The sequence below is a fragment of the Marmota flaviventris genome, chromosome 10, assembly GCF_047511675.1.
Source record: "Marmota flaviventris isolate mMarFla1 chromosome 10, mMarFla1.hap1, whole genome shotgun sequence".
Taxonomy (NCBI): domain Eukaryota; kingdom Metazoa; phylum Chordata; class Mammalia; order Rodentia; family Sciuridae; genus Marmota; species Marmota flaviventris.
This window is the reverse complement of record NC_092507.1, coordinates 64,837,087-64,857,530: the sequence shown is the minus strand read 5'-3', so window position 1 is coordinate 64,857,530 and position 20,444 is coordinate 64,837,087. Positions and strand designations below refer to the sequence as shown.

Genomic DNA, 20,444 nt, shown 5'->3' with positions numbered 1-20,444 from the left:
ATTTCATTTAATTCTCACAACATCCTATAATGCAGGTGTTTTTTGTACATTTTAGCTGGGAGAAAATTGAGGCCAGATGGTGGAATCTCCAGGAGTCAAATCCATGACATGCCATCCTCCTCTGAAACTCACCTCCCCATCTGACCTCGAAGGCTGTGCTCCTCTATCATGCCACCCTGACTGTCCATCTGCCACCAGACTCTGTAAGCCTCTCCAAAGCCATAGCAACATCTGACACCTCAAAACATTACAAAAGCTTGTCACATCACCAATTTAAACAATTATGTGCTCCACTTGCAAATTATAATCCTGTAAAATTGATCCTAAAACTAAAAGGATAAAACCAACAGGAGTTCTATTTCCTGTCTTCAAGTGTAAGGCAATTACTTAATCCCAGGTAACCAGGATAAAGCACTGTTGCAGAGGAGGGACTGGAGTGATACTATTCTCTAAGAAAACAGGTTGAAATTTTGTGAGGGCTTTTTTGGTTGTATGATTTTGTGACATCGTTTATATTTGGGGAAAACTGGAAAGGGGCCAAGATACTTTATGAATTGCAATACTTGAGAAGCCTGGCCAAGTGAAAAACTCTTTTGCATTCCACATGATTTTCAAATGTCCTACTTGACATTCATACTGAGAGTGAGGAAAACACTATTTATTATTTAAGCCTAGACCCTAATTCTGTGTTACAAATTAACTCATTTTTGTTCTTAATTTTTCTGGACTGCAATTACCATGTAACTCAAGGAAAGACTGTACCAGTTTGTGCAGAACTTACCAAGATTTGCTCATCATTTCATAAAAGCAAGTCACTGACAGCAATGCTGTTCAAGATATTGAATTTTTAACATAAAACATGTTTATTAATCTGCTTCGATTGTTGCTACATTATGGTAATTCTGTGAACATGAACAAATGTTTCTTATACCTATTTCAAAAAGTCACATGTAAAGAAAAAGAAACATTAACATTTGGTTGAATATTGAATATTGTCCTAATTTTACTCTTTATAAATCCAAAATTTTCACTGAAAATAGATACAAGCACTTGACTACTTCATTATGTCTCCAAGGATACTTTTCCTAAATATTTGTATATTGAAAGCTATATTTCTCTCTAATATTAGAGTTAAGGAACATATTTTAAATTATGTTTATACATAATATTCTTTTCATTTCAGGGTAGTAAAGGTGTTATCATTTAAAACTCACTAGAAAGGAACTCTGGACATAAGATTAAGAATATCTGTGTAGGATTAGGGTTGTGGCTTAGTGGTAGAGCACTTGCCTAGCACATGTGAGGTGCTGGGTTCGATCCTCAGCACCACAAAAAATAAATAAATAAACAATATTGTGTACAGCTATGACTAAAAAATTTTTTTTTAATTGTGTAAAGGAAAGAGCATGGACTTTGGATTCAGACAGGCCTAAGGTCAAAGTCATCCCTCTGGACTGCGTGACTTGTGTAATTTACTTGTAATCTGAGCTCCGGTTGTCTAATCTATGGATTTTAGTCATTTCTGGGGGTTCTGTTAAGAATTAATTTCTGATAAGATAGCATACATAAGGGTGATAGAAGTAGTCAACAACAATTACAACATCTCTCCTCCCACCCCCTCTCTCTCTCTTTGGTACCAGGGATTGAACCCAGGAGTGCTTAAGCACTGAGCCAGATACCCAGCCCAACAACAATTCTTTTCTTAATTCTCAAGATATGTTTTCCATCCCCCACTTTGATCTACATAGAGGCAGACAAACTAAGCTAGGAAGGGGAAAGTTCAACGAATACAGAAAGAGAGAAGAAACAATGAAAATCATGACCAGCCACCAAAATGAACCACACCCAGAACACATGGCCATTGTCAAATGAGAGCAGCTTCAAGAGGTTAAGTTTAGGTTCTGCCCTTGATCATGAAAGGCATGCGGTTAATGCCAATCCTATAACCACCACTAGATGAACACAATATACAGATGTGTAAATCATTTTAAGAAAGCATACAGAATTAACATTTCCTCAACTTTGATACTGTGTATCCCTTAGAGGCCACTTTACGCTTTGATTTTTCTCCAGGGAGATTTTTATACACAGCAAATACATTTTCTGAATGCTTGAGTTGTTAAGTCTCCTAGCTACTAGTAACAGAGGGTCATAGAGTTTCTAAAAGCAAATATTCTATCACTGACAAGCTCTAAGGTCTCTTCTGGCCTTTTATATACCCAGAGAAGCCACAGAATCTCCTTGATATTAGTCATATCCAAGGCTCAACTTCCCGCTCCACATTTTCATCACTAAAACCTCAGAACACTCTGCACATTCCAAAGAGCACAGCTAGAATTCCTGAGTTTCTTGGATCCCAAAGAAGCAGTGACAGAGCCATCCACCCTCACTTCACTTTTCTTTGTCTATCTCAACAAGCATCTGGACCATAATAATTTGCTAATTAGTTACTTCTCCTTGAGTACTTCATTTCAAGGAACACTTTTGGTTATCCCAGGTGATGGGAGTTTATCCTCAGGTAAACAGGGAAGCAAAAGTAGTAGTACAGGAAACCCCTTCAGGAGACATGTGGACTTCTTAGAAACCATTAAAATTTAGCTCATCACCACTGAAGACATAATAGCAGCTCTCCTTGAATAAAGTACCCCCCAATGGCCCTCAGTACACTGCAGGCTGCCATTAACTGCCATTCTCATGCTTCAGCATCTCTTTCTTAGATCCACTCCTCTTCTGCCACTACCAACTGTAAAGAACAGATGTACAACATGCTTCTAATTGGGCTTTAAAATAAAAGCATAGGGGAAGGTAATATCCAGAGATATGCACATATTGTCACATAAATGCATTTAAAAGAATTTCAGAAATTCAGAAAAGAAAGTAGACATAGCAAATACTTCTTTGGAAAAGAATGAGGGAATTGTGGTTCTAGGTGACCCACATTTTTAAAATTTTTACCACATACATCATTATTTTTTAAATTAAAATGATGTCATTTACCATGCAGCTCTGCTTTTGTGTTCTATGGAGAGTAATTTCTGTTAGTAGCTTGAGTGATTGAATGAAACACAGAAGCAGGGAGATCACTTTCCTTTGGTGGTCACACTGGTCAAACATTATGGATATTCTCATTAACTGAGAACCAACAGATGGATGGAAGAGGAAGCTCTCACAGGAAGGTTGCAATTCATACCAAGACAGAGTCAAGAGATGAAACTAGGTTGGAATAGAAATAGACTTTAAGAAACTAATTACAACTATCCTCCCTATGTTCAAAAGCTTTGAAGCAACAACGAAAGAGCTTATGTGATACCACCATGCCAAATTTTCAAGAATTACATTTGATGTCAGAAAAGCAAAAAATACAGCTAACATACTTAAACACTTTAATCTCAAGTTTATATTACTGTACCTTACTGAATTACATGCATGGAATTATATTTTCTAAAATTCCTCACGGAGTTCAAAAACACTTTAAATGCATTTAGTATTTATCTCTAATTGACAGAAACTATTATTAGCACTTCAGTTTTAAGCTCTCTGTCCAGCACTTTTCTAAAAAGAATGAAGTGCTCTCCAAATGAGCACTTAAATTACACCAGGGTCTCTACCATTTCAAGGATTTCAATGTTCCACCCACTTGAAAAGGACTTCATCTACAAACGGGTGACAGGCCAGCTACCTAATGCTATCAGGGAAGTTTTTATACTCCATGTTTGTATAAATAAGTCAAAATATTTATACATGACTCTACTAAAAAGAACAAATTTTAAAAATAAATATAGGGCTGGGGTTGTGGCTCAGAGGGAAAACGCTCGCCTCGCATGAGTGAGGCACTGGGTTTGATCCTCAGCACCACATAAAAATAAAATAAAGATATTGTGTCCACCTATAACTAAAAAAATATTAAAAATATATATATATGTGTGTGTATATATATATATATATATATATGTGTGTGTGTGTGTGTATATATATATATATATATATATATATATATATATATATATATATATATATATTTTTTTTTTTTTTTTTTTTTTTAGAACATTCTCAGACCTTTGTTCAAAGCTGTAAGGGTAAGGCCCAGAAACTTATGTTCTTTAAAAGGATGACCAGGTGATTTTGAGCTACAACAAGCTTTGGACACCACTGCTCTGGTCCACTTGCCCTCTATTCATATGAAGAAACTGAGGCACAGTTAAGCAGAAGACCTGCCCAAAGTTGGATGGTGACATGAACAAACAATCCAAAGATCAGTAGAGGATGTGAATCAAATGGAAACTACCTGGCACAGCTGATCTAAATGAGTTAAAGAGAAGCCTTTACTAATTGGAACATTAAAAAGTATCATAAATAGGGAACTTTTATTATAAAATAAAACAATTGATAAAGAGTTGTGTTTTTTTTTAATCAATAGTTTAAAAAATTATAGGCCTCAAAATATTGGCCTAAGGAGTGTTATGCAGGGGAGAAATGGAGAGTTCCATAGTTAAACAAATGTGGGAAATGATAAACACCAAGATTCTTAGATTTTTTAACTTTTACTAGATTTCTTGAGTCTTTGATACGTACTATGAATTTACAAAATACATTTCCCAAAGTTATTTGAGAACAGAAGACATTTTTCTAGGCACTTTTAGGAAACCTTGCACTAGTTTGTCATGTCACTTGTCTTTTTAAACCCAACTCCGCTGGAGGAGGGGGCTGTCTTTTCACCTTTGTATTTCTGACATAGAGCTGAACTAATAGCAAGCACCCAGATAAGTACATGCCTTCCATAAAAATTAGTTACAAGTTATATTGGGGATGGGGAAGTTATAAATATGTAAATATATAAAGATCAAAAGTCGATAAATATCATCTGGGGCCAGAGAGCTTAGGGGTGGGGAGAGGCTAGGAGGACGGAGGATTGGGAATAAATGGTTATTCATTTCTTTTGGGGTGATAAAAGTGCTCTAAAATTGATTGAGGTGATGGCTGCACATCTCTGTGAACATACTAAAAAACACTGGATTATATACCTTGTTTGTTCGTTCCTTTGCAGTCCTGGGAATTGAACCTAGAGTCCCTGGATCACTGAGCTACAGCCCCAGCTCTTTTTATTTTTGTTTTGAAACAGGCTCTCACTAAATTGCTGAGGCTGGCCTCAAACTCAGCCTCCCAAATAACTGGGATTAGGACTGAATGCTTTTAATGGGTAAATTATGTGATACGTGAATTATAGCTCAATAAAGCTGTTTAAAAACACTTAAAAATAATTAGAAATGTTGTTTATTTGATAAATAAGTAAAAAAAAAAAAGTTAAATTACAATAAAAACCCTTTCAACTCTAGAATTATAACACTTCACAAATACCTACTATATATCAGGTACTGATCAAACATACATAATTTCATATGCTCCTCACAACGACCTTTTATAATGAGCCTCATCATTGGCCCCATTTTACAGATGAGGAACAGAAACAATGAGCAGCCAGGAATGTGCTCAAGCTCTCACAGTTAGTGACACTTCTAACCACTATGTTATCTTCCACATATAAGAGGTTTCAGAGCACAGGGTGCAGAGACAGTATTAGGAGTGACCAAATAAATGATGAAGGGTTTTCCAGCAAAAAGACATAAACATATTTATGTCTCCTCTGCTTAACAAAATCTTCTAGGTCCATTTTTCTTACAATGAAAGAAATGTGTATGTAAAGAGAAACCCTGTATTCATAAGAGCTTGGACAACAGACAATAGGCCAACAAATGCTCACTGTACTGTCTGGCTGGTATGGCATTGACTCAAGAAATAAAACTATCTCAGAGAAGGGAAGACTTGAACCTAAGTTCCATGCTAGCAGGAACTTTGTCTATTTTGTTCACTAATGAATTCCAAGATTTGGAACAGTGACCAAAACAGGTTAGTACTCAAGAATTTCTAATGAATGGTAAGACTAAACAGGCTCAATATGTGTACCTTCTACTTAAAAGACTTATTCAATGCTGGGTCTGGTGGCACACACCTGCAATCCCTTCTACTTTGGAGGCTCAAGCAAGAGAATCACAAATTTGAGGCCAATATGAGCAACTTAACAAGATCCTGTCTCAAAATAAAATTTTAAAAAGTGCTTTAGGGTAGAGCACTTTCCAAGCATGGTTTAACCCCCCAGTACCACAAAAGTTAAAAATATTTTAAAACTGTATTATAATTAGTCTATCCTGTTACAAATTCATAACATGTACAAATAAGCAGAAATTTTTTTGTATGATAAACACCTTTTTTATTAGAGAGCTTTATGGTTTTCTCTTCCTGTACTTGATTCTTCACAAACATAGCAGAAATAAATATATCTCCAGAGAATTCTTTTGAAGAATTAAAATTCTGCCAGCATTCAGATTCAGAAAAGAGTCCAACTGGCTTTGCCAAGGGTGTGACTGGTAAAATAGATAGTTCTAGCTTTATGCTCAGAAGGCTGTAAAATAACATAGCTACAGCTGGGTGCAGTGTTACATACCTGTAATCCAAACTATTGGGAGACTGACTCAAGAGGATTGCAAGTTTAAGGTTGGCCTAGGCAATTTAACAAGACCCTATCTCAGAATACAAAAATAAAAAGGACTGGGCATGTAGCTCATTGGGAGAGCATTCCTGAATTCAAACCCCAGTACCGAAAGGAAAAGAACAAAATAAAATCACAACTATTTTACTATGCAAACACTGAAACACAGAATATGCAAGGAACTTTTCAAATGGTACGGAGTCTATTCCAGCAGAGATACATACAATATTGTAAAAGGTAAGACGTACCCTATTTTCTCTGTTGATTTTATTCATTCATTCAATCAGCACAAAATTTTAACTATACTTTTGACATGTCTCAACAGGAGGTAAAAAAGAACTCACTGGATTAAGCCTGAAGATACAACTATCAAAGTATAAGAAATACAATGATGATGAATGCTTAATTATACTACAGGAATTTAAACAACAAAAAACAAAGTATGAAAAACCATACAGGATAAAAGATCTGGCTTCTTCAACAAATACATTGGGAAGGGGGAAAGAGCAAGGGTGAACTATAGATTGAGAGAGACTCAAAAGAAATATCTAAAAGAAATCTAAAATATTATGTTTAAGAAAGTACACTTTGAGGGGCTGGGGTTGTGGCTCAGTGATAGAGCGCTTTCCTAGCATGTGTGAGGCACTGGGTTTGATCCTCAGCACTACATGTAAGTAAATTAAATAAAGATCCATCCACAACAACAACAAAAAAATTTTTAAAAGAAAGTATACTTTGAGTGCTGGGATTGCGGCTCAGTGGTAGAGTGCTTGCCTAGCATATGTGAGGCACTGGGTTCAATTCTCAGCACCATATATAAATAAACACAGTAAAGTCCATTGAGAACTAAAAAATATTAAAAAGAAAAAAAAAGAAAGTATACTTTGAGAAAAAAAGTGCAGGATTCATTACCATAAGTCAAGATAGTAGTTATTCTTAGGGGACAGGTGGAAGGACCACATAAAAGGTTCTCAGGTGGCTGCCAAGCTATCTATATCCTAACACATGTATGATTTACAAGAGTGTTCAACCTATCCATTAAGTTGTTTTATGTGCTTTGCCTTACTTGTGTTAAATTTAATAATAAAAACTTTTTAAATTGGATATGAAAAGAATAAATGTTGGCTCATGTTGATAACTGTTGCATCTGGGCACATGGAAGTTAATTACACTATTTTCTTACTTTAGCATATATTTAAAGTTTCTGTAATAAAAAGTTTTACTGCACACCAACTGCCAGCCCCTGCCCAGAGCAGCTCTCAGTCTCATGGAAGAGAGTCATAGAAGCTCAGAGAAAAGGCATGGAACCCAGCCCTGAGGAGGAGCGAAGGCTTTGGGTAGTGACTCTTGAGTTTTATAGCCTAAGTAAGAGTTGACAGAAAAGAACATGGGAAAGAGTTCCAGGTAAAGAGGAAAACGACGCATAAAAGTCACAAAGAACAGACTATAATTTCATGTTCTAGACAGGCCACTGAAGGTATCTGACATTTACATTTCCCCAGTTCAGTAAGTCTCTGAATACCTGTCATGTACACAGTCTTCATACCATATGACCTCACAAGCTGGAACAGAGATGAGCCCACACTTGAGGGGCCTATCCCACCAGTACTGCTTCCTGACACAACAGACTCTCTCTTAGAGACTTTGTTTGAGACACACAAAGAAAGGCACAGAAATCAAAAAGGCAGAGAAACATAAAGACAAAGAGACAAAGCAAAAAGAGTCTTGGAGGGGTAAAGTTAAAAAAAAAAAAAAGTATGTGAAGAAAGAATCATTCAGAAGTGATAGTCACCAGAGAGAAGAAGACTGAGCTGGAAGAGACAGAAGAAGCAACTAGACTTACTCTTGTTTCTCCAGCATATACAGCTACTACTTTAATCTGGGCAGGAGGAACCATGTTCCTGTTGTCCATGGAACCTAACTGTGCAGGTGCAGAAGCTGTCCTGGGTTTCCTTACCTCCCTCTATATCCTAATAATATTAACTGGTATAAACAATGTTTGTGTTCTCCAAAAATACATATGTTAAAATCCATGTTAAATCCTAACTCCCAAGGTAATAATTTTTGGGAGGTGGTTAGGTCATAAGGCTGGAGCCCTCATGAATGGGATTGATGCCCATATAAGAGGCTCCAAAGAGCTCCCTTGTCCCTTCTGCCTTGTGAGAACACAGCAAAAGGCATCATCTATGAACCAAAAAGGGTCCTTCACCAGATACCAAATCTACTAGCATTTCAATCTAGGACTTCCCAGTCTCCACTACTGGGATAAATAAATTTGTTTATTAGTCATTTGATTTACAACAGTTCATTACAGCAGCCCAAACAGACAGGTAAATACATATAAATTGCCCACAGTTACCTGAGTGTCTCCATCTCTTGAAACCTGCAAGAGCCTTCCACTCCACTCAAGATGGTTTGAGAAGCAAGGGAAAGTGAAGAGGACACCAGCTGGGTGAGGAGATGACAGGGCCAGCTTTCAGCCTGAAGGGTATCTGGGGATTGAAGAGGGGACTACCCAGCCCAAGGGTTCCAGTTTACTCTGGGGTTGTTCATATACCTACTTCAGAGGAGGTATAGCACAAGATGAAGCAGGCTTATCTATTTCTTACCTTCCTTAGAGCAATGAGGTCTAGAAGACAGCTGGTTAGATTTTCCTCCTACTTCTCAAAATGAGTCATGTTGTTCTTGCTTGAAATTTTTATACAAAAAATGAAGCTAATGCTCATAGGGATATATTGAGCATACATAATAACTGTAACATATTTATAACTTCTGAAATGATACTAGACAAATCCAGAAAATATCACTACATTCAATTCAAGTCAAATATTATTTATAAAGAAAACATAGCTAATGGATGGTTGGTTGTGTTTTCCTTTATAAAATATACATCGAGCGAGCATCATTACCTCTTCTGAAAAACATCTGAGTTATTCACACCGTCTACAGAATAAAATTTGTACAATTACTAGGACATTTAGACAACCTTGAACTATCATCTACATTGTCAGCTTCACTGCCTATTGTATCACTCATATACTTTTATTTAGTAAACTTTTATGGAGCGGCTAACCATCTATTGATTTGGGGAACAAGATTTATTTTTGTATACTTTTTTTAAAAATCTAATTTGTATTATATGAAATCAGAATACAATTCAATTCATATTACACATACCGAGCACAATTTTTCATGTCTCTGGTTGTACACAAAGTAGAGTCACACCATTTGTGTCTTCATACATGTATTTGGGGTAATGATGTCCATCTCATTCCACCATCTTTCCTAACCCCATGGCCCCTCCATTATACTCCCTCCCCTTCTCCCTATCTAAAGTTCGTCTATTCCTCCCGTGCTCCCCACTGACATCCCTATTATAAATCAGCATCCTTATATCAGAGAAAACATTTGGCATTTGGTTTTTGGGTATTGGCTTACTTCACTTAGCATAATATTCTCCAACTCCATCCATTTACCTGCAAATGCCATGATTTTTTTCTCTTTTAATGCTGAGTAATAGTCCATTGTGTATATATACCCCATTTTTTATCCATTCATCTACTGAAAGACATCTAGATTGGTTCCACAATTTAGCTATTGTGGATTGTGCTGCTATAAACATTGATGTGGCTGTGTCCCTGTAGTATGCTGTTTTTAAGTTCTTTAGGTATAAACCGAGGAGCAGAATAGCTGGGTCAAATGGTGGTTCCATTCCCAGTTTAGGGAACAAGATTTTTAAGAGAGAAAAAAAGTCCCAGCCCTCTGGAAGAGATAAAGGAGAAACTAAATTCAATTCAGTGGGCTGGTGCTACGTTCAAACTTGTACACCTGCAGCTATCTAGACTGATAGGTTCACAGGATGGTTTCTTGGAGGAAATGACAGTTGAGATTGGAAAGACAAGTACAGACTATACTAAGAAACAAAGAACAGCATGAGAAAAGGCACAGAGGAATTAAACACTTAAATATTCTGAACTGTAATGAAGGGATTGTCAAAAGCAGTGGTGGCAGCAGCTACCATAGTATAGGATTCAAGCAAGGAATATGAGAAATTGTTTTGCTTGGGCATGGAGAGTCATAGTATTGACAAGAAACTAGAAGCCTGGAATGTGTGTGTGTGTGTGTGTGTGTGTGTGTGTGTGTGTGTGTGTGGTTTTGTTTTTTGTTTTTCCACTTTTGATGCTACGGACTGAACCCAGAAATGCTTTATTACTGAGGTACATCCCTAGTGCTTTTTAACTTTTTATTTTGAGATAGGTCTCACTAAGTTGCTGAGGAGGCTGGCCTTGAACTTGCGATTCTCCTGCCTTGGCCTCCAGAGTGCCACTGTGCCTCACTGCCCTGGAAGCTTTTGAGGAAATTGATATGATCAAAGCTCCAAAATATTAAAATAGAAGACAGATGAAATCAGGAAAACCAAATTCAAAGTGCCTCTTTACAAAATTACAATAACCCAGCAATGACAACTGTCAATACTCATTAGTCAAAGATCACCAGGGATTTCTCACCTGAAGTTTATTGCTCCTTGCAATAAACACCAAGCGCTCTACAGGGAGACTGCATTCCATGGGCAATCCTGGGGAGAAAGAGGGACTGGGGATGTAGCTCAGGGGTAGTGCAAGGCCCTGGAAATATCTCACAAACACCACAGACAAATGCCTAAGAAAAAGTTTGGCCTTAGTGTTTGGTGAATTGGGGGAAAGTTCAAAGAAGCACAAGTTTGCTGTAGAGAGAGTGCTGTCAGGAAGGAGGGTCAATCTCATGACCAAGTGTCTTAGTAAACCTGTTTACAAGGTGGGACACACTACCACAGTCACACAGCATTTTTACCTGATGCCAACATTCTATGGAATTGTTTATGTGCAATGGGAGAACACCAACACCCACCCAGGAGTGTCAGGCCAACTCCCGGATGCCAGGGGCTGCTTTTCTCTTATGCTCTTTCCACTCCATTTTACTGGGCTTACTTAGAGGTCAATGGTGATATTCACACCAAAATTTCTGATCCCCTCTTTTTGTGGGTTTGTTGTTGCTTCTGGGGGCTACATGCAAGTCAATGGACTCCATCTTTCTCCATTCTTCCTTGAGCTTCCATTTGTGAACCAAAGAGACAACAGTTTCATTTGCCAGTTATGTGCATTGCTGGGAAATGGTAAAATCTGAAGAACATTTCATATTCTTCAGAAGTGCCACATAAATACACAGTATTGATTTCCATACACACTCAGTGCTGGTGCCAACAAGTGTAGAACGAGAAGCAGTTTCTGGGAAGCCTCACAAGGCAGCTCCCCATATGCTGTAACTCATTTCGGAAGCAACTTTGCTTGCTAACAGAGCCTCCAACTTTGTATTTCTAAGATGGATATGTCAATTAGTATGACATAATTACTCACTTTACATGCATATCAAATATTGTACATCTTAAATATTTTATTTAAAACTTAAAACAAGATATGAATGTCCTCATACCCCTCCCCAATAAGACAAGTCTCTTTCCCCTCTACAATATAAAAAAGTTAATACCTACATAAGATGTCAGTGTTACAATCAATAGTAAAGCTTTATGTTAAAGATACAGAATTTAAGTACAGAATTTGTGAGGATTCTTTTATTCAGCAATTATTTTTTGAGCTCCAAGGATGTTCCAGGTATAGTTCTAAGCCCTTGGGGCTATATCAGTAAACACAAAAGACAAAACTTACTGCCTTATGGTGCTTTATATTCTACTGGGGGTAAGGGGACAAACAAACAAAGTAAGTAATAAAGTAATAAACAAAGTAAGTCATAGAGAAAAATTAAGTGGAGATACTTCATAGAGAAAAATTAAGTGGAGAAGGGAATGGGCTTGCTATTCATCTAGATTGGATGATTAATTTCAGCCTTGCCAACATGACACGATGCAGATTTTAAAAAGAGCATTCTGTAGGAAGAGGTTCTGGCAGAGACAAGAGCCAATACAAAAACCCTCAGGCTCCAGTGTTCAAGGACTAGCCCGGTAGCCACACTAGTTAGAGCATCCTGCCAGCATTGGAACAATAATAGCAGAGTGGTAATAACAGGGCCTAGAGCCATCACAGGATTTTTGTTCAAAGTGAGATGGGAATCTATGGAGGTTTTGATCAAAGAATGAGATACAAAACACATCTCATTGGAGACAGCAGCTTTGGAAGAGTTTTGCTATTAAGGAGAAATGGGGTGCGGAGGATGGGAACCAGTATCAAGGGAAGGTTGATTGGGTTAAGAGAAATAATAACATGTTTGCACACACAAAATTTTAAATTTTTAAAACCACAGCTCTTGCCAGGTGTGGTGGCACATCTATGTAATCTGAGCTGAAGCAGGATGATTACTTGAGCACAGGAATTCGAGGCCAGATTGGGCAATACAGTGAAATCCTTAACAACAACAACAAATCACATCTTTTGTCTTCTCTGCATCCCAACTATGCTGTTCTATTTATCTACCTTACATGTCAAGAGAATGAATCACTGAATGATTCATTTATTCATTCAATGAATTGTTTGGTGTCTAATATACACAAACTCATATTGGTTGAGCTTTCCTAATCTTATTTGAAGTACTCCAAAATCTATAACTTTTTGAGTGATGATATAATGCCAGAAATGGAAAATTCATCACTGACTTTATATGGTGTGTCATAGTCAATATATAGGTTAAAAATATTGTATAATAGGAGGCTGGGGTTGTAGCTCAGTGCTAGAGTACTTGCCTCACATATGTGAGGCACTGGAATCGATCCTCAGCACCACATAAAAATAAATAAATAAAATAAAGATATTGTGTCCATCTACAACTAAAAATTTTTTTTAAATATTGTATAATAGTACCTTCAGGCTATGTGTATAAAGTATATAGAAAACATAAATGAATTTCATATTTACCACTTGGGTCCCATCCCTAAGACATTTCATTTTGTATATGGTAATATTCCAAAATTTAAAAATATGTGAAATCCAAAACATTTCTGGTCCCAAGCATTTCAGATAAGTGATACTCAACGTGTTATAACCAAGTCAAAAGGAAATAATATCTGAATTCTATAAAGAAACTGAGTCTGAGTTTTTAGATACTGGACATGTCAAGCTTCTAACTACAAAACTGATTTATTTCTTTAAAAGCTTTTCAATTCATTATCTTTTCCTACAATCTTGCCTCAAAATAAAAATTTAAGTGAAGAAAACATGTCATGGCACAAACTACTTGCCAAATAATTACAGTAGTCAAATATTCAAAACGCCTCTTCAACAAAATTTATGACTATGCTTAAGAGCTATAGTCATAAATAATGACTCAACTCTTTTATGTAACCTGAATATTTTAAAAGATGGTATTAAACTTTCTGAAAAATTGCTCCTGCATTTTATGTTATAACTATTTTTTAGATAAGATTAATTTACTTTCTCTTTTTTCTCTTTTTACTGAATTGCTCATTTAGTTGTTTTAGAAAAAAAGACATCAGATATATGGGATTTCTGCATAATTGACCATCTGTTTCAATGTAATGATCACAAAAGACTGCAACCTGCCAGCATTGGTAACAAATCTTAAGAGATTCACAGGCTTCATTAGCTTCTCCCTTCAGGGACCATGAAACAGTTGAAATCCACAACTGTCAATTTCACAGAAACATCATTTTGAGTTGAAAACTATTTGTCTAAAAAGAAGGTTTTCCCAGGTTTGTATTTGGAATTTGAAAGCAGTTACTAAGAATTTTCCAGCTGGTTCCTTGAAACCAGGAAACCTAAATTCAAATTCCAGCTCTACCATAATCTGAGTGATTCTGGGCCAGCTCACCACCTCATTTGGCACAACTATAAAATGAGAAGAATTTTCATGAGGGTAAAAAGTGACCAAACTGCTGACTACACACCTAGCACAGGTATGGGCACATTATGGGTCCCAGAAATTTATCTGAATGTGCCCCATCTGACATCCAATCCTGTTCTTTTCCCTCAGTAAAGAGTATCCAGCTCCTATCTGGGTGAGTTGGCTCACACCTGTAATCCCAGAGGATTGGGAGGCTGGGACAAGAGGATCACAAATTCAAAGCCAGCCTCAGAAACTTCACAAAGCCTTAAGCAACTTAGCAAAACCCTGTCTCAAAATAAAAAATAATAAGGGCTGGGGATGTAGCTCAGTGGTTAAGCACCCCTGTGTTCAATCCCTGGTACTCCACCCCCCCCCAAAAAAAAAGTACATTTCTCTCTATAAAGTTCCATTTATATCCTTACAGCCACGTCCCTTGAGAAAAGGCAGGCCTTCCAAGTTAACTATCTATTCAATCCTTTTAAGAGGGAAATATTCTGTTTCATATGCACTGATATCTCAAAAACTATTTGCATCACTATTCCTCTTGCTAGGAGAATGGGAAAATGAATGGAATCTCTCTGGTGTGAATTTGATTTTAATAACTAACTTTTGTTTCAAAGTTAACTACTGAGAAACTTAAGGCATACTATACAATGATGGCCAAAGGTTTATCCTGCACATATTTTTTTAAAGGTCTTAATTGGTTTATTTATTTTTTTAATTGAAGAGCCAGGCAACACTTTGTCCCACAAAATAGTGCGCCAATGAAGCCTAACATTCTAGAGCTGGAATTCTCTTACAGATCATGTATATATTTTGTTAGATTAAACCTAGATTTTTTTTTTTTCTATGCTGGGAATAAAACCCAAGGCTTGGGCATGCTAGACAATAGCTCTACCACCAAGTTACAGTCCCACATTTGTTTTTTGGGCTCTTGTAAATGGTATTCGTTTTCAATTTTCATTTTCTAGTTATTCATTGCTAGTATATAAAAAAATTATTTTTTTACTTTGAGGTCATATGCTATAACTTGCTAGCTTTACTTATTTTCTGGAATTTGTGAAAATTTACTGCAATGTTTTCTAGAACTATGGCATCTGTGAATGGGACAATTTTCAGTATCTATGACTTGTAATTCTTTGCTTGCCTCATTTCAGATTGAACCCAGGGCCTCAAGCATGCTAGGCAAGTATCCTGCACATATTTATTAACTATTTTTTAAAAATTTTTTTAGTTGCCAACAGAACTTTTATTTATATGTGGTGTTGAGAATTGAACCCAGGGCCTCACATATGCTAGTCAAGTACTTTACTGCTGAGTCATCACCCCAGCCCATAACTATTTTTAATCTATTAATGTTGGGTATGCACATAATCATGCTAATATACATATATTAGGGCAATAAAATATACTTATGGGGCTGGGGTTGTGACTCAGTGGTAGAGCACTTGCCTTGCACATGTGAAGTACTCAGTTCAATCCTCAGCACCACATAAAAATAAATAAAGATATGTGTCCATTTAAAACTAAAAAAAATTAAACATATACAAACACATACACACGTTTATGAACATTGATACAGCACATCAAAACACCTTATGTTCATTAGTTTGGAATTTTATCTTGCTAATCAGTGCACTGGAAACTGAAAATATTGAACATGGCTGCTAAAATAGGAGACACTGGAAAAATTGGGAAACAATAAAACATCATGGACTTTGGAGTCAGAAAAAAAAATGGACTTCCAGGCTTTACCATTTACTATGTGCAATTCTAAAACAGTTCTGAATTTGAAAGCTTTCATTTCCTCTCTATGAAGCAGATATTAATAATAATACTTCCACCTTAGGGATTAAGTAGATTGAAAAAAAATCATACATCTTGAGCTCAGAATAATGTCATATATATTGATGAAGAAAACTGTTAATATAAAGAAACCAGAATGGTGTCCTTGATCACAGGAGAGACATTTAAAGCTGTCAGTTAAGTATGTTAACAATCTTACCACTATAGAAATAAGATCCAAGAATAAATAACAGCTCTGCTTTTTGTTTTCTTTTTTCTTTTTTTTTTTTAGTAAGCTACATGACCTTACCCAAGACCCAATCTCTTTATACCTCAGTTTATCATTTAACTGTTAAGCATTAATAATATTAATTACAATTCATTGAGCACTAATCATATGCCAAGCAATCTGATAGGTTTATATACAAAGTCCAGTCTTCACAATATCCTTCAAGATAGATAACCTTATCTGTACTTTATAGTTAACTGAAAATGAGAGAGGTTAAACTTGTTCAAGGCCACACACTAGCATATGGTAGAGCCAAGCTCCACATTCAAGTTTATCTCATTAACCTGCCACCTACCTCACCTAGAGAAGATCAAAGGGAATTGTTCCTTCAAATGCACTTTTGTTTTCCCAAATAAATGAATACTCTTGTTTATTATATATCAGTATTTCTAACATTGCATAGGACATACTTACATTAAAAAAATAATTCTTGGTTTATCTATGATTCAAATTTTTAAATATTTATTGGTGCATAATAATTATACATCATAGTAGAATTCACTGTGACAAATTGGTACAAGCACATGCATAATTTATCTATTTCAGGCCCCAGTACCTTCCCTTCCCCTCCACTCCTCTCTCTTCCAAGTCCCCTTCCTCTACCTTTCTGGTCTCCCTTCAATTTTTATGAGATCCTTTTTCAAAAGTGCTTTTTAACATTGGGCATAGGGGCACTTGCTTCTAATCCCAGCTACTTGGGAAGATGAGTCAGGAAGATGGCAAGTTGGAGGCCAGCTTCTTGCAACTTAGGGAGACATTGTCTCAAAATTTCAAAAAAGGGAAAGACAGCCAGTGTGGTTGCTCATGCCTGTGATCCCAATAACTCAGGAGGCTTGAGGCAGGAAAATCAAGTTCAAAATCAGCCTCAATTTAGCAAAGCCCTAAGCAACTTAGCAAGATCCTGTCTCAAAATTTTTAAAAAATGTAAAAAGGACTGTGAATGTGGCTCAGTTATTAAGTTCCCCTGGGTTCAATATTTGGTACAAAAAAATTAAAATAAAATAAAAAGGGTGGGGGTGGCGGGGATAGTTCAGTGACAAGAGCAAGGATCTAGGTCCAATTGTCAGTACCACTAAAATAAAAATTTAAAAAGTGGGTTTTTTTTTTTAGTTGAAAAGTCCCTTGTAAAAGTAGTTTTATTAGTGTCTCATGTAAATATAAATAGTTTACAAAATGGGTTTGTGATTTAGCCCTTAGTACTTGAAAACCGAAAGAACAAAGAGTTACGCTTTATGTTCTCTTTCACATCTTTTTGGAATTTTGCCTTGACCTCAATTTCGCTTAAATAGACTTGACAAACAACTAATTAAAAAAAAAAAAATCAAACAACAAATTAAAGAAAGGATATCTAGATGTTACCCTATGCCACTCAATGGCAGCTCTTTACACACAGAAGTCCAAGGCAACAAAATCCTGTGCTTTTCCTAGAAATGTACACAAAATATTTTCTCGAGCTAAGTTCTCACAAGTACATTTTACAGTTTGATCTCTTGGATAAGCACAACGTGGTCACATAAAAAAGCCCTCATAAACTAGTGCTTTTGCGAGCACTCCTACGTCAAACTCCAGTTCCCGGCAAGCACACATTGGAATTAAATTTCTCAGGTCCTTTTCAAGTTTAGGATGTAAAAGTTAAAGCTCAGCTCCCCCGTGTAAACTGCGTAAACTAGTCACACATAGTTAAGTATGATTTTTTAAAAAACATGCCCCCCCCCCCTTGAAATAACAGCCCAGCTTTTAAAAACTTCTGAGAAATACCACCGTTTCTGGTGTTGATGTTGGAAGTGACAAATGAGAGGTAACACGGGCCTTGGTTGGTGATCGCCTGGAAGACACTCCAATCTCCCCCCACCCTCGCGCCCCTATCCCTTACTTTGGGCCGAGGCCCAGCAACACTCTCACGCCTACAGAGGAATCTGGAGGGTAAAGTCCAGTTGAGATGAAGGGTATTAATTTGCCCAGCCAGATCTTTGACTCTGGGAATCCTGAGCGGCTGAATCTGGGACTTCTAAAGCCAACTCATTTACATGAGGAAGAAGAAAAGTCGCCTCGCCCCAGTTTCCCACAGGCTAGATCTCGGAGCGTGGGGAATGTGACTTTCTCCGGTCCTGGGACGTGCCTTTCCTCTTCCCTCTCTCGGTCCCTGAGGCGCTCCCGGAGGACTCCACCCTGCGTGCGTGCGACCGAGGGTTTAGGGAAAGCTGCTCAACCAGTCTGAGCCAATTTAAGCCGACCGGGCACGGCCGACCGCAGGAAGGAGAGGCTGAGCATCTGACCCTTACCTCCGACGGCGAGATCTCAAACACGCCGGCGATCTTCTCGTAGAGCTCACGGATGCTGGAGAAATCCTCCACCCGGCCCGTGGCGCTGCCGTGCGCCAGCTGCGTATGGAAGACCAGCCTGCGTGCGGGAACCGGGGGATCTGGGAGGCTCCCGACGCCCGCGCCCGCCTGCTCGCCCTCCACCAGCCGAGCGGTCTCCTTGGACTTAGCCTTCTTCTTTCCCCGCAGCCCCAGCGGCATCTTGCCTGGCCGAGGGCGTGGGCGCACCTGCGCTGCCAGTCGCCGGCTCCTTGGCCCAGCGCCGCGGACTTTGCGCTTGGGGCCCCCGGGGCTCCAAGCAGGTAAAAGCCGCCGCTGGACCAATGGCAACGGCTCTTCCGCCTGGCAGTGCCGGGTTAGGGCCCCCTCCTCCCTGTGGAGGAGCAGGCACCTGGACCGGACCAACCGCTCTCCTTCGTTCCCTCGGTGTGAATCTGGAGAGAAGGAAAGTTGTGCGCAGTCCCTCAGCCTCTCTCCCGGTTTATGCTTCCTCCGGAAAAACTCGATTTCCGCGAAGGCCTCGGATGCTGACGCTTCCCAACAATACGTCTTAGAATATAAACATGCTGGCATTTCTGTGCTTTTCAGAATTTCTAGTGTTTGCTAGATGGTTTGGCCGCTCTCCTTTGGGTCCCTAGGCCTGGGCCTTTGGGGATAGGGATTTAAGTGGAACTCAACCTTCATCTGCTTTCTCAACGCCTTATAGAGTACAGTTAGAAGGGAGAAGTCATATAACCTCGAAATTGGTGACATATTCAGTTCATAATCACACACCTGCAGGCAGGTCTTGGCACCTCTCAGTAGTGCTTTGTACTTTTCCCTGGGCTGGTTTCTCTCTCAAATCATTTGCCCCAACTCTGCCCTTCTCTCTACAGAGGACCTTCCTTTTCTTTCCACAGAGAAAATTGAGACCATTCCTTGTGAGGCATGAGGGACCTCAATTTTCCATCCCTTGTCTGTAAACTCCTCCAAGCTAGGAAGAAATCTTTTCATTTGACCCTTGATGTGATCTCTCCCCTCCTCAAGGAGCTCTATTTTTAATCTACCTATTGTGCTGCTTCTCACCAGTTGGTGCCACAGATGGTCAACATTATTATGTTATTTTCAAGCCGTCTATCCTTGGGGTTCCCTCTGGCTGCGTTTTTCACAGCAAGGCAAAAGAGTCTTGAATTATTAGTTGCATTTCCTCATTTCTTTGCTTTTAGACTCACTGTGATCAGACTTTGCCCCTTGGCTCCACTGAAATTGTACTTACTATGGTCAGTACCTCTTAATCACCAAATACAACGAACTGTTTTCAGTCTTGAACTCTAAATGCATCTGACTGTGTTGACATTTTCATTCTTCTTGAATCTTTTTTTACTATACATATTTGAAAACCTGTTTTAAAAAAAATTTTATTGGTGCATTATAGTTGTACATAATGTTGAGATTCCTCGTTATGAATTTGAACACACACAATGTAACAATAGAATTTGACCAATATCATTCCTCAGTCCCCCACCCTTTTTTATAAGATCTCCCACACACACACACACACACACACAAACACCTTTATTTTCCTTTTTCTTCTCTAGCTTCTATATATGAAAGAAAATATACAACCCTTGAGTTTATCAGTTTGGTTTATTTCACTTGACTTAACAGTTTCCACTTCCATCTATGTTCCTTCAAA

At 38.0% G+C, this 20,444-nt stretch overlaps 1 protein-coding gene across 1 annotated transcript in view; it reads right to left on the bottom strand.

Moving 5' to 3' along the window:
* The window catches only part of Gipc2 (GIPC PDZ domain containing family member 2), an 84,406-nt gene extending 65,175 nt beyond the window's left edge, over window positions 1-19,231 (bottom strand). The window contains exon 1 of the mRNA XM_027935238.2: window positions 18,731-19,231. Within this exon, the coding sequence (XP_027791039.2) occupies window positions 18,731-18,970 (240 nt within the window). The 5' untranslated portion in view covers window positions 18,971-19,231. The remainder of the gene's footprint in view (window positions 1-18,730) is intronic.
* Window positions 19,232-20,444: the final 1,213 nt, after the last annotated feature.